The sequence below is a fragment of the Scomber japonicus genome, chromosome 19, assembly GCF_027409825.1.
Source record: "Scomber japonicus isolate fScoJap1 chromosome 19, fScoJap1.pri, whole genome shotgun sequence".
NCBI classification, from domain to species: domain Eukaryota; kingdom Metazoa; phylum Chordata; class Actinopteri; order Scombriformes; family Scombridae; genus Scomber; species Scomber japonicus.
This window is the reverse complement of record NC_070596.1, coordinates 32,974,941-32,988,390: the sequence shown is the minus strand read 5'-3', so window position 1 is coordinate 32,988,390 and position 13,450 is coordinate 32,974,941. Positions and strand designations below refer to the sequence as shown.

Sequence of the window (13,450 nt, the reverse complement as noted above, 5' to 3'; positions counted from 1 at the left end):
ACTGCTAAATAAATGTCATATTGAGACTGAATATCTTCTCCTTTATTAAACCAACACGCAGACTCAGCTCACACATAGATTAGTTAGTAAAGAAAGCTTAAGTCCAACACGTCACACACCCCTCTCTCTCCCCTCATTTCCTGTCTAGCTACTGTCAATAAAGGAAATATCTCATATGTCCAAAAAAATCTTTAAAAAAACCCAACTAAACTTTATTTAACAAACAGTCCTGTTGTAGTAACTTGGTTTTAACAAAAACAAACAAACCCTAAGATAACTGATTGACACGTCATCACAGGCTCCGTGTAGTAAATCAAACATCAGTAGCGTACTTATGTTCAAAAATGTATTTATTCACTACATCAGCCGTGCGGCCTTCACGAGTCTACATACACTTACTGATAACTTGTATGCAAAACAAAAACTACATTAATGGCGGCGACGGCAAAGACAACGACAACGGTCAAAGAACTGTGTGCTTCTCCCGGTAAGCAGCACACCTGGCGAGCTCCCGCCTCCTCCTCTACTTATAAGGTTTCACCTGCTGCCACTTAATGCACCCTCAATGCGCCACCTGCTGTGGCAAACAGGGAATTACATGACACACAAAGTATTACAAATACAAATGGCTCTAACACCTGTACACAGACAGGTTAACACACTGACCTTTACCACTCCTTCACAGAGAGCGTCCTAACACTTTCATTCATCTCCTGGTTTTATTCCATCAGCAAGATCGGACACGTTTACTTAGCATCACCAACGTCTGCTCTGAAATCACTGAACTCCCTGTTAGAGTTCTGACAGACAATCCACACCGCTCACAGGATCCTACACGACTCCCCACACAGTAGAGGTAAGACCGGGCCTAAAAAATCCAGCCCGACCCGACCCAGGCCCGCGGGTATTAAAGCCCGACCCAGGTCCGAGCCCGATCAATTAACTTGATCTGCAGCCCGAGCCCGAAAAAAACAGAAATGTTATATTTTATTTGTGAGGGTGAGGGTGAGGAGGAGGAGGAGGAGGAGGAGGAGGAAAGGGAGGAGGAGGAGGAGGAGGAGGAGGAGGAAAGGGAGGAGGAGGAGGAAAGGGAGGAGGAGGAGGAGGAGGAGGAGGAAAGGGAGGAGGAGGAGGAGGAGGAGGAAAGGGAGGAGGAGGAGGAGGAGGAGGAGGAGGAGGAGGAAAGGGAGGAGGAGGAGGAGGAGGAAAGGGAGGAGGAGGAGGAGGAGGAGGAGGAAAGGGAGGAGGAGGAGGAGGAAAGGGAGGAGGAGGAGGAGGAAAGGGAGGAGGAGGAGGAGGAGGAGGAGGAGGAGGAGGAGGAGGAGGGGGAGGAGGAGGAGGAGGAGGAGGAGGAAAGGGAGGAGGAGGAGGAGGAGGAGGAGGAGGAGGAAGAAAGGGAGGAGGAGGAGGAGGAGGAGGAGGGGATGCGTCAGTCAGAGCCGGACAGAGCACTGCTCCGGGAAAAGGGACTGGTTGCGATTTGTGTGATCCCATTTGTGACGATGCCTGTACATAATGATAACACATTAAAGCCTGTGGAGGGAGGAAGGAAGGAAGGGAGGAAGGAAGGAAGGAAGGAAGGAGGAAGGAAGGAAGCCTGTCTTTTGTAACGAATTCTCCCAGTTAAACTGTAAGATGCATATTCTCTGACAAGGAGAAGAACAGCAGCAGGAGCAGGTCTCTGGGCTTTGGGTTTTAGTATACATAATACATAATACCCGGGAAGAGCTGGACGAAGTGGCTGGGGAGAGGGAAGTCTGGGCTTCCTGCTTAGGCTGCTGCCCCCGAGACCCGACCAGGATAAGCGACAAGAAGATGGATGGATGGATACATAATACATAAATATATATTTATTAAAAAAAGTTGGCGAGAGAAGCCCGACCCGACCTGAACGTAATAATTGACATTTTGGGCATTTTGGGCCGGACTCAGACTCGGGCTCGGGCTCGGACTCGGGCTTAAGATCTTACCTCTACCGCACAGTGGCTCCCATCAGGCTGCAGAACACAAAGGAGGATCCACCTTTGTCCCCACAGCAGTCCAGCTCCTGAACTCTGACCCCTCTCTGTCCCAACACCATTGCCCCTCGACTGACTGGATGCACACAGCACCATGAAGCCCAGAGCAGTCTGACTGTGACTCACTGGAAATACTGACTATAGCACTTTATATGATTTATGTTGGTCCTTTTTAATGATGCTGCTCCTCGTGCCTTTAAATGACCCCTCAGGGACAAATACAGTGTTTTGAATTATATTATTGGTCAGAACATATAAAACTGATATGTGAAGAAGGCCCCTGACTCTCTCCTCACCTGGACTCTGCCTTACAGACTTTGGGCCAATCAGAACTCAGTTAGACTGAAGTCTGCCACACATCAGATGCTCAGCTGGACTTTCTCTTCTGTCATCTGGTGTGAAGTGCTCCAGTGACTGAGTGAAGAATGAGTTCCTGGTGAATAGTTTGAGTTTCAGTCGACCTAAAGAGACTCAGGTTCATGTTAGGTGTCTGTTAGTAGCAACTGTTCTTCACTTACTGGCTGTAAATGGTCTGGATGTTATCTTTAGTATCTATTAAAGGCTGTATTAATTAATCTGCTCATGAAGTAAAGAGGAGCCACATCACATACAGAGCAGCAGCCTCTTGTATTAATGCAGTGCATGTACACTACTGGCCTTTAGAGGGCGATGTAGCACCACTGATATTAATCCACTGTTTCAGCCTCAGATGTTTAATGCAGATTCACATTATTTATCTACAACTTCTACGTGTGTGTTGTATATTTTATCCAGATGTCTAATGTGTTTATTATGGTTATTATGTTTATTTAAACAGAACCACTGAGTCATCAGACTGATGTATGACACTGTGGATGTGGAGGTGAAAATAAAGACTAAAAACTGAGTTCTTCTTGAATAAATCCAGAACATAGTCTTATCAGGGAAGCTGCACCTCCCTCACATGATATCCAATGTAGAAAATAGCCCAGATTACATTTAGTTAAAGCTTGAAAAAGATGTGGCCATTCTTTTTGGTGTCAGCAACCTTAATACCTTCACTTTAAATGTGTCCCTCTGATTCTTCAGCCTGAAATGAGCCAGTGTGATCAGTAGATGTGATGGTTGGAAGCAATAAAGACATTGGTCTGTAGGACGGTTAAATGACTTCTACATAGTTCACTGGTCTGTTCATCATCTCTTTATTTTAGGATGAAATTTGGATTCTTCAGGAAATCTTCTACATCTTGGTCACTAAACACTGTTGTTTCACATCTAGACAACTTCTCATCAAATGATTTGAAAGTAGAGTTGATGTCTTTGGCTGTATACGTGAAGTACTGTTCAGTTTCTGACAGTTAGTTACACCCAGTTCTCTTCACTTCCTTTCTTTAGAAGTTTCCCACAGTTCTCTTTACTAATATCTGGCTCAGTACGACAGTTAATGTCACGTATAAAGCGCTCCTATGAACCACAACTCTTCTATAACTGAGTGTTTATCTGGTCATGTGTTTTCAGAGATATGATGAGACTTTAAAAAACTGCAGAAAAGAAAGTAACAGGACTAACCACATGTTTGCTGATTTGTCTTTCACTTTGTGTCTCTGCAGAGAATATTCACATCTTATTATCATTTAACAATGTTTCACACTAACTGAAAGAAAAGACCAAAACATCAATGATTCACAAATAAAAAAGCAACTGAAGCCAAAACTAACTATTCTATGTTGTAAAGAAGCCTGTGTGCATTGTTGTTCATATATTAATATAGTTAGATGATGTTATAATTGGTATTTACACTGATGTTTTATATTAAACCTTCATGTGTACAGGATCACATACAGGGCTTAACATTTGAACATTTCCACCATTGAGAGTGTACCTTAAAGAATCTTTTATGTTTATAAGATAAGAAGTACTTTATTAATACCTTAGAGCAGTAGTTCCCAACTTTTTTTTCTTGAAGCCCCCCTTGCCTACTTATTCTTATTCTCTGAACTATATTTTATAGTAATTACAAGTTATATAGTATTATACAGTTAAGTAGTGATATTCAGCTTCAGTAGCGTCACATTTTTGTTGAATGTCTCTCTCTCTCTCTCTTCAGGTCTGTTAGATGAGAAACATCTGAGTGACTTAAAGTTAACGTTTTGTAATCAGCTGATAAAACGCACAGCACCGCAGCATTTTACACATTATGCCGTTAATATCAGCTGTTTAGTTGGAGCCGTTCATTTACTCTGAGCCGGTTAGCCTGAAGCTTGTTGCTATAGTAACGTTACAGTTAGCCTGAAACTTGTTGCTATAGTCACGTCACAGTTACCTGTCTGAGGATTAACGTTATTAATGGTGACATCTCATGGCGCTGTTTGCATTAGTTTTTTTTTCTGAGCAGGTTCTTCCTCAGATGATGTAGATTTATGTTTTAACCAGCGGTGTGTGTTTGTTTCCTTAAACTTAATATCACTGTTAGCGTGTCTGTGTTATGCTAGCGGTTCCGGCCCACTGCAGACGTTGGTTGGATTCATTTATTTTATTTTATTTTAATTTATTTTTTTGAAGACGTTAGTTAAGGCGGCGGGCGTGTGTTGCTTAGGTGGCTGCCTTAGCTGTAAAGTGCTGTGGGAAACCCTGGTCTCATATCACGATATCGATGTAATTTAAATATATTCTGAGAATATTAGGTTCTGAAAGTCACTGATCCTGAAATGTGCTGAAGACAGGGGGGATTGAAACCTTCAAAGGAAACTATGCAATTCACTTTTCCTCTGTTCTGCTAACCCTCCCTGCCAAAATTGTCGGTCTGCTGGAACAAGCGCAAACATTAGCTAAGCTAAGTTAGCTAAGCTAAGCTAGCTAAACTGAAGTAGTTTCCTAGTAATGTTGCGGTGAGTCGGTCGTTATAAAGCCATAATAAGGTCCTACGTTAATAACAGCAATAGAAAGTAACAGACTTACTGGCAGATTAGAAACTCCATGTGGCGAACTGGTTCCATCCATGTCCTTTCTCAATGGTGACAGGCAGCGTCCCTAGCCACTCCCCCCAAACCCTCCCCTACACACCAAAATCCTGCCAGTAACTTGAAACTTTTAAGAAATAAACATTGAAACTGAAAAGTGTAAAAGGATGGACATGAAGAAGAAATCTGAAGAAAGACACATAATATATATATATATCAAAAATCCAAATAAAATATTTCAATGCCAACACTTGTTTCAGTATCGATACAACTTTTTTTACAATGCCAAATATTAAAGTCAGCATCCTGGCTCCATACATCTAGTGGTCACTACAGAAAACATCATTATCCAGAGTGGATGTAATATTCTTCAGGATATGTTCATTATGATGCTGTGAGCTGTGTTTTCTTTGAGTCTCTGTCAGACTTGCTGCTCAGAATAAAGTCAAACAGACATTTAATGAACAAAGTTCAGCAGAAGCTTCAACAGACTCAGAAAGCAGCTGATGATCCAGTGAAGACACTCTGAGCAAACTGATTTCATCAAGCTCACACTTTATTCATCATTCACAGAAACATGATTTCATGTAGAATAACACAATATACTGCAACCACTCAAATATCACTGCTTAGAAAATAAACTACATGAATGAATACAAGTTTTCCCACATGGCCTGTGTCACCTGAAATATTAAACTCATCATTACAAGCTGTATGATTCAAATACACGTGAAGAAAATCTGATCAGACAGAAGCAAATACTAAACCATATAATCCTCCCTTTGGGTGTTCCCACACCTCCAATCAACCCAAGTCCTCATCAATTAGCATTTAGCATCTTTCCACAGTGATTATACAGATATAATATGATTAACATCAGGTATTTGAAGTCAGTTATAAATGTAATGTAAGCATGGCAAAACTCAGTCCAGCACTTGCCTGCGTTGTGCAGTTGTGTGTAAAATAAAACAAAAATCTGAAATAGATCAAAAACACAGTTTGAATACATGTTAAAAATATTACATATAAAACTAAACTATTGCTCAGTGCTATTTAAACTCCATCAAAATATAATCAAAAGATATGCATCAAAACTTAAAGTCAAAATAAAAGTAAGAAGTAGAAACAATTAGATAGTGTGAACATGGCAGAGAAATGTCCATCAGGTTTCTATAATCCCCTACTCCAACTACTGAAAGCAGCTGTGTGCTTCTTGTTTCTTGGTTACTGAAGTGCAGCTGAACACACTGATGCTGTGTTTTGATGTGATGACTGAAGCTGAGAGCAGAAAAGAGGCTCAACTATGACAGGAAGTGATGTAAAAACAGAGTATTGATAAGAAGAAAAGCAACAGCTGCTGTTACTGTGAGACAGATTGTGGCTCTGCTTTGACTGATGTGGATCAACAAATGATTCCTCTGTAATCTGAACAGTGACCAGACGTCCAGAATTAAACATTCAACTACAAGAACAAACAGCAACAGAGCTCCTGTTTCTCACAATCACACACCTGACATTTAAGAGAAGATTCAATTCTTTTCTGATGGACATTTTACATCAACATTGTAATTAAAAGGATTATAATGAAATAATGTTTGTGATGTTTAAACATTTGTATGAACAGTGTAGATCTTGTTGTCTACTCAGCTGGTTCATGTTGTTCACCTACTTTTTATTTGTATCTGCTTTTCCAGCTGCTGTTAGTTTACCAATCATGTACCCCAGCCCTGCTCTGGTTCCTTCATCCTGTCGACTCTTCATCTCCTCCAGCTTCTTCACCTTCTCTGTGTCTCCTGTCTCCTTCATCTTCTCAATCAGGAAGTCCAAGTGGACATGAATGGACAGTGAATTAACATTCAGGGCGATCTGCTCCAGTTTAACAACATGTTGGTAGACCTCATCCAGCCACTTTATCTTCTCTGCTGTCAGTTCTTTCATCTCTGTTTGAAGATGTTCCTTCAGGCTCTTCTCCTTCTCATTTTCTGACTTGCCTTTCTTATACTTCACTATCATATCTTGTTGGGTCTTCATGATTTTCCTGGTATTGGTCACATATCTCCACTTCTCTTTCACATGATCTGATGCAGGACACTTCCCTGTACAAACTGTACAGTAACCATCTTTCATGACCTTACAGTCTTCAGCAGTCTTTGCCATTGTGCATGAAGAGTGACAATTCTCTTCACAGACATTACAACAAACAGCTCCTGCAAAGGGATACAACCCCCACATCCCACCACTGATAGGCTCTTTCTCTTTGTAGACCTCTTCAACTTCTACAGTGAACTCTTCATTCTTCTTTATCTCTTCTTTATGTTTCTTCAGAACTTCTTCAGTCAGTTGGATCACTTTCTGTTTCAGTTCAATCCGCTGGATTCTTTCTTGCAGGTTTTGGATGCAGGCTGTCAGTCTGATGTGTGTGTTCAACACTTCAACTGTCATAACCAGCTTCTGAGGTTTAAATTCTTTCAGGAAGTCTGTGAATCGTTTCATTCCTCTCTCTGTTATCCTCCATGCATTCTCTAAAGGTAGTTTATCTTCTTCTGTTCTCTCTTTTCTCTGGCAGTTATCAAACAGGAAGTGAACAGGCTGATTCTTCTCATTTTTGGCACATATAATTTTTGCAGCTTCAAGAGCTTCCAGAGCATCATCAGGTTTTAGTCCATTAGAGTTTGTGATGAGAGCGATGATGTTCTCCTCAATGTCTTTCCCAAACAGAGACGTCACTGAATCAAAGATGTACCTCAGTCGATCACTCACTCGATTCTCACTCGCCTTCAGCACCAGACCCACTGCAGAAAGTTCATGAACTCCATCGTCTGAGCGGAACAAGTCAAATAATCTTTGACTAACGATGACATCACGTTCGATCCCTCTGGTGTCTCCGAATCCAGGAGTATCGATGATGGTCAGAGCGTAGGGCAGAGTTTTACCTTTATAACCAAAGATCTCGTAAACGATCACATCTGGTGTCTGACTCTCTGTCTGACTTCTCTTCTCTTCTTCTACGATCTCAAACCAGATGTTGTCCTCTAACTTCACTCCCATGGTGTAGTTGACCAGAGCGTTGATCAGAGTAGATTTTCCTGCTCCTGTTTCACCTACAAGTAAGATGGTTCTGTTTGTCTTGTTCAGGTTTTTCTCTCCAACTGTTTTTCTTGTCAGAGTCCCAAACTTCTCTTCCTTTGGTCTCAGCTGGTAGACAGCAGGAGAGATCAGAGTACTTTTGGTGATGATGTCCTGGTATCTGGATGAGGCGTTACTGGTTGGGAAGAAAAAATATAGAACAGTTTAATACACATATAAACTTAATGAACAGATCAATCAATCTTTATTTATAAAGTACCAAATCCCAACAGAGTCATGTGAAGACTCTTTCCACATAGAGCAGGTCTAAACCGAACTCTTCAGGTTTCATTTAAAGAGACCCAACATTCCCACATGAGCAGCACTTGGTGACAGTGGAGAGAAAAAACTCCCTTTAACAGGAAGAACCCTCAGAACCAGACTCAGAGTGGGAGAACATCTTTTAACAGGAAGAACCCTCAGAACCAGACTCAGAGTGGGAGAACATCTTTTAACAGGAAGAACCCTCAGAACCAGACTCAGAGTGGGAGAACATCTTTTAACAGGAAGAACCCTCAGAACCAGACTCAGAGTGGGAGAACATCTTTTAACAGGAAGAACCCTCAGAACCAGACTCAGAGTGGGAGAACATCTTTTAACAGGAAGAACCCTCAGAACCAGACTCAGAGTGGGAGAACATCTTTTAACAGGAAGAACCCTCAGAACCAGACTCAGAGTGGGAGAACATCTTTTAACAGGAAGAACCCTCAGAACCAGACTCAGAGTGGGAGAACATCTTTTAACAGGAAGAACCCTCAGAACCAGACTCAGAGTGGGAGAACATCTGCCTGTTTGTTTGTTTTTTCATTGCATTGTTTTCTGTATACTGTTCTATGTATACTTTTTGCTGTTCTGTTGTTTCCTTAATTTTAAAAAAACTATTACTGTTATTTATGGTCACACACACACAGGATCGATTTGATGTAATGTTAATTTTCTTTCTCCTCACTTCAAGTATTTGCAGACCATAACTCCAACTTATATTTGGATGCAGAGAAGACTCAGCCCTTCCATGCAGTTGTACTTACAGCATATTGCGTCTCTCTTTCTCTCTCTCCCTGAAGTAGCTGATATACTTCCACATAAGTGTTTTTTGATGCTCGAACAACGTCCAAACAAACATCACCTTTCTGTGGTCGGCCATGTTTTCCGAGTTTGCACAAATGGAACGCAATTACCTCGGAAGTCTTCCGACTCGGATCTTTCCGAGTTCCAAGTGCAACAGAACGCAGCAATACTCTTACCATACGTTACCACACAGCAGACATTTCGGCTTCTCCTCGTTGCTTTCAATAACACTGGTAAATCCATACTGAAGGAAACTTTCATCGTATTTTCTTTGTCTTTTTTGTGTCTGTGTCTCTGTTTCTTTTTGAACTGTCTTTACGAGGCCAGGCGCATGAAGAAATCTTTCAATTTTGTTTTTTGTTTTTCCCTACTGACTGCAAGTTTGTGTTTATACGGGGACTTCCGGCTTTGCGACTGATGGAGTAAGATGTGCCTGTGGGAGCTCCTGCAAAACTCTTTTGAATGAACATTTGGGCTTTTTCGTGAACTTTCTATCACTACATTTCGACTCCACAAGCTCATTGTGATTACATTACGTGCAACCCAGCGGCTACACTAACAAGGCCTGCTCCCCCGGCTGTATCCCCCCTGCAGACTGCGGCTACTAAGGCGCCCCCTCCAGAGGATGATGCCGCTGTCCCAAGCATGACTTCTGCCGACTTTAACGCTGAATTACTTGCTGCTCTTCGAGAAGAGATGGTAGGTGTTTTCAAGACTGAATTAGGGATCGCAATGACAAACAATTTGACCCAGATAAAGTCCGAGCTGCAAAGCGTGAAGACGGAGCTAAATGCTAACATGGCGGCTATCAGGTCGGAGGTGGATGTACTAAAGGTGACTGTGAATGACATGGAGGGCTCGCTGTCGACATACACTGACGATGTGGTTTCACTCAAAAGTAAAGTGGACAAACTTTCGGCCCAACTTGTTACACTTAACAGTAAGTGTTCGGTTCTTTAAGATTCTCCCCACCGAACGGGGCATCAGGAGAGGACACGTTGTTATAACTCGTTGTGGTTTTTTATTTGCTTTGATTGATTTTCCATAGAGTTGTTTAATCCACAATTAGTAGCCACAAATAGCAGATTGCAGATTGCAGATAGCAGATAGCAGATTGCAGGTTATAAACCTATAGAATAGAAAGGCTATGATATAAACAACAATATTGACAGCCATATATTCATAATACCATAAATTCTGAATGCACAAATATAAATATCCATATAAAAACACACAAATATAAATATAGATCTACTGTATGAATTCATATAAATATATATATCCAGAAACGTCAATAGTCAGTATTATTAAGCAGTATAAATACCATAATATAATTAATGTTTAAATTGAATGACAAGCACAACACGTTAAACATTACATTGCAACACATAAGCCACATTGCATCACTAATATTGCACATTAAACTAATAGCCCAAAGTGCTGGCCTAAATGCAAACCAGTGAGTGTAGTTTAAAGTAGTAAAGCTGAGCATAGTAATTCATTATAAATGTAAAGCGATTGACTACATTACCCATCCTGCATTGCGAGCAGGAAGACAGCCAATTACAAGTAACTACGTCACTCAACCAGCACCGCAAAACAGGAAGTAAACTCATGTGTCCGTGAAAGCGCTACAATTCAAACATTAGCCACGGATACCATCAAACCGGCAACGTTAGACATTGGACCGCAGACAATGTTTATCAATGTGACCAAAGTAAGTTATCAAGCATATAAATCGGGCACATACACGCGACAGCTCAGCACAAGCAAACAAACTTAAACCGCAGCTCAATGAATGGAAACAGCAGCTTACCGGTGGCGCATCTCTCCTGACGAGACAACATGCCAAAACTAGTGCTCGCTCCCGCTTATAGCCCGTGCTCGTTCATTACCGGATTCTAACTTGCCGCTATGGGATTACCTGTCTACGTTTCACCTGTTTACTGGCCCGCGCTTCAATCAGGTAAGTGAGCAGCGAACCTCCCTCTTGTTCACCTGTGTGACGTCACCGTTAATCACCTGTGACTCCCACTTACTCACCCGTGACCTAGCGGACGCAACAGTAAGTGTGAAGATTTGGAGGCGAGGTCTCGCCGCAACAATATTCGGATAATAGGACTATCAGAGGAACACAGCGCAGTCGACGCAGCCACAGTTTCCACCCTGCTTAAAGATGCTCTCAGCTTGGAGAAAGAGCCAGTTGTGGACCGGGCACATCGATCCCTACAACCCAACCCGAAACCCGGCGACCGTCCTCGTCCCATAATAGCACGTTTACACTATTATGCAGACTGTATTGACATCCTACGGCGTGCCAGAGCCCAACAGCGCGTCAAGGTGAGGAACTCAACAGTCTCCATCTTCCCGGATCTCACTACACGGACAGCCAAAGCCCGCGCTGCCTTCAATGACATCCGACGCCAGCTCAGGGATATCCCGGACATAAGGTTTGGGCTGCTACATCCAGCGCGCCTCCGGATTACTAGAGGGGATGTCACAAGGGAATTTACATCACCTGACGAAGCCGCAGTTTTTGTGAAAACACTCATGTAGGCCTGGGTTTGTTATTGCAAAGTTATTGAAACACAGGTTTGAGTGTAGGTGCCACTGCAGTCATGTTTACTCTCTAAAACGGTGGTGCTGAAATGACTTCTATCAGCATTTTCTGCGAATAGTTTTGAATATTACATCATTGTTTTGGACATGTTTTGATCGTGTTTGATATAGATGGTACCATAACTTGGTGTCCGTCTTAATAGACGGCGGTAGACATGCTTATGATTGCGCAAGTTTCTTAGACGGTTCTGAGCTTTGTGTTCTTTAATCATTCAGCCCTTTCTTTAGTTATACTTTTTACCTTCACAATGTTTGCAGGAGCTCCAGTCAAGTTGGAGTGAGGTGAAGATGGCTGTTTGGTCCAAAGCCTTGAATTTATCCTTTTGGTTTACGACTCCTTGTGGAGTTAGCACTGGTATCCTATCGTTTGGGGATGGGGTAGTGGAAGGTGCTATAGGGGGAGGTTGTGGGATTTGGGGTGAGTTAATTAAGTTAGGTTTTTGTTGTTTTTGTTTTTTCTCCTTTCCTTTTTCTCCCTTCCCCTGGAGTGTGGCGGTTTATCAGTTGGAATATTAAAGGTCTAGGGGGTGCTATTAAACGGTGCAGGGTCTTCTCTCACTTAAAGCGTTTGAAACCTGACATTGTGTTTTTGCAGGAAACCCATATGAGGAACAAAGATCAAGTCAGACTAAAATGTCCCTGGGTTGCTGAGGTATTCCACTCTAGTTTCAACTCAAAGGCCAGGGGGGTTGCCATCTTGATCAGTAAATCTGTCCCATTTACCCTGACTAATACCATATCTGACAAAGACGGCAGATATCTGATAGTTTCAGGTACTCTATTTCGTGTGCCTGTCCTATTAGTTAATGTATATGCTCCAAACTTCGATAATCCTAGTTTTATGACTAAGTTATTTGAAAATCTGCCCTCTCTGAGTGACTGTTTTCTGATTTTTGGAGGGGACATGAACTGTGTTATTGATCCTCAATTAGACCGCTCTAAACCTGGCTCAACCAGATCGGTAATGGCTAAGGCCCTTTGCAATTTTATGTCTAGCAATGGCTATGTTGACCCCTGGAGATTTCGCAATCGGAGCAGTAGGCAATATTCTTTTTATTCACACGTGCACCAGACCTTTGCTCGTATAGATTATTTCTTTGTAGATGCTAAACTCATGCCAAAAGTGACAAACGTCTCGTATCATCCAATCGTTGTCTCAGATCATTCGCCTGTGTCCATAGATGTTCAGATTTCCCCTGGACCTCGCTATCCCACTCACTGGCGATTCAATACGTCTCTTCTATTGGATGACAAATTTCATAAATTTATTACAAATGCAATAGAGGATTTTATTGCTCTTAACCACTCTGATTCAGAACCTATCTCTAAAGTGCTGTTGTGGGAGTCCTTAAAAGCATATTTGCGAGGTCAGATAATTTCGTACTCTGCGCATATAAGAAAATTGAGGATGTCAACTACTCAAAAGCTATTATCTGATTTAGAATCAGTGGATCAACAGCTTGCGACCGCCCCATCTGACGATCTCTCGAGACGTCGCGTGGCCTTACAAACTGAACTGGATCTTATCACAACTAATGAGGCGGAGCGCATGTTGCTTCACTCCCGTTCTAGATATTACGAACATGGCAACAAGTCTGGTAGGTTGTTAGCTCACCAGTTGCATCGTCAAGCAGCCTCACGTTTAATACCACGCGTTAAGGATGGATCGGGAGCGCTGCA

General features: G+C 42.1%; 1 protein-coding gene across 1 annotated transcript; it reads right to left on the bottom strand.

The window, feature by feature from the left end:
• Positions 1–746: 746 nt before the first annotated feature.
• Positions 747–9,227, bottom strand: LOC128379977 (uncharacterized). Its single transcript, XM_053339615.1, has 3 exons — positions 9,112–9,227; positions 6,812–8,219; positions 747–800 (listed from the first exon to the last, which is right to left on the bottom strand). The coding sequence occupies exons 1-3, from the start codon at positions 9,225–9,227 to the stop codon at positions 747–749; spliced, it is 1,578 nt and encodes a 525-aa protein (XP_053195590.1).
• Between the last annotated feature and the right edge of the window lie 4,223 nt (positions 9,228–13,450).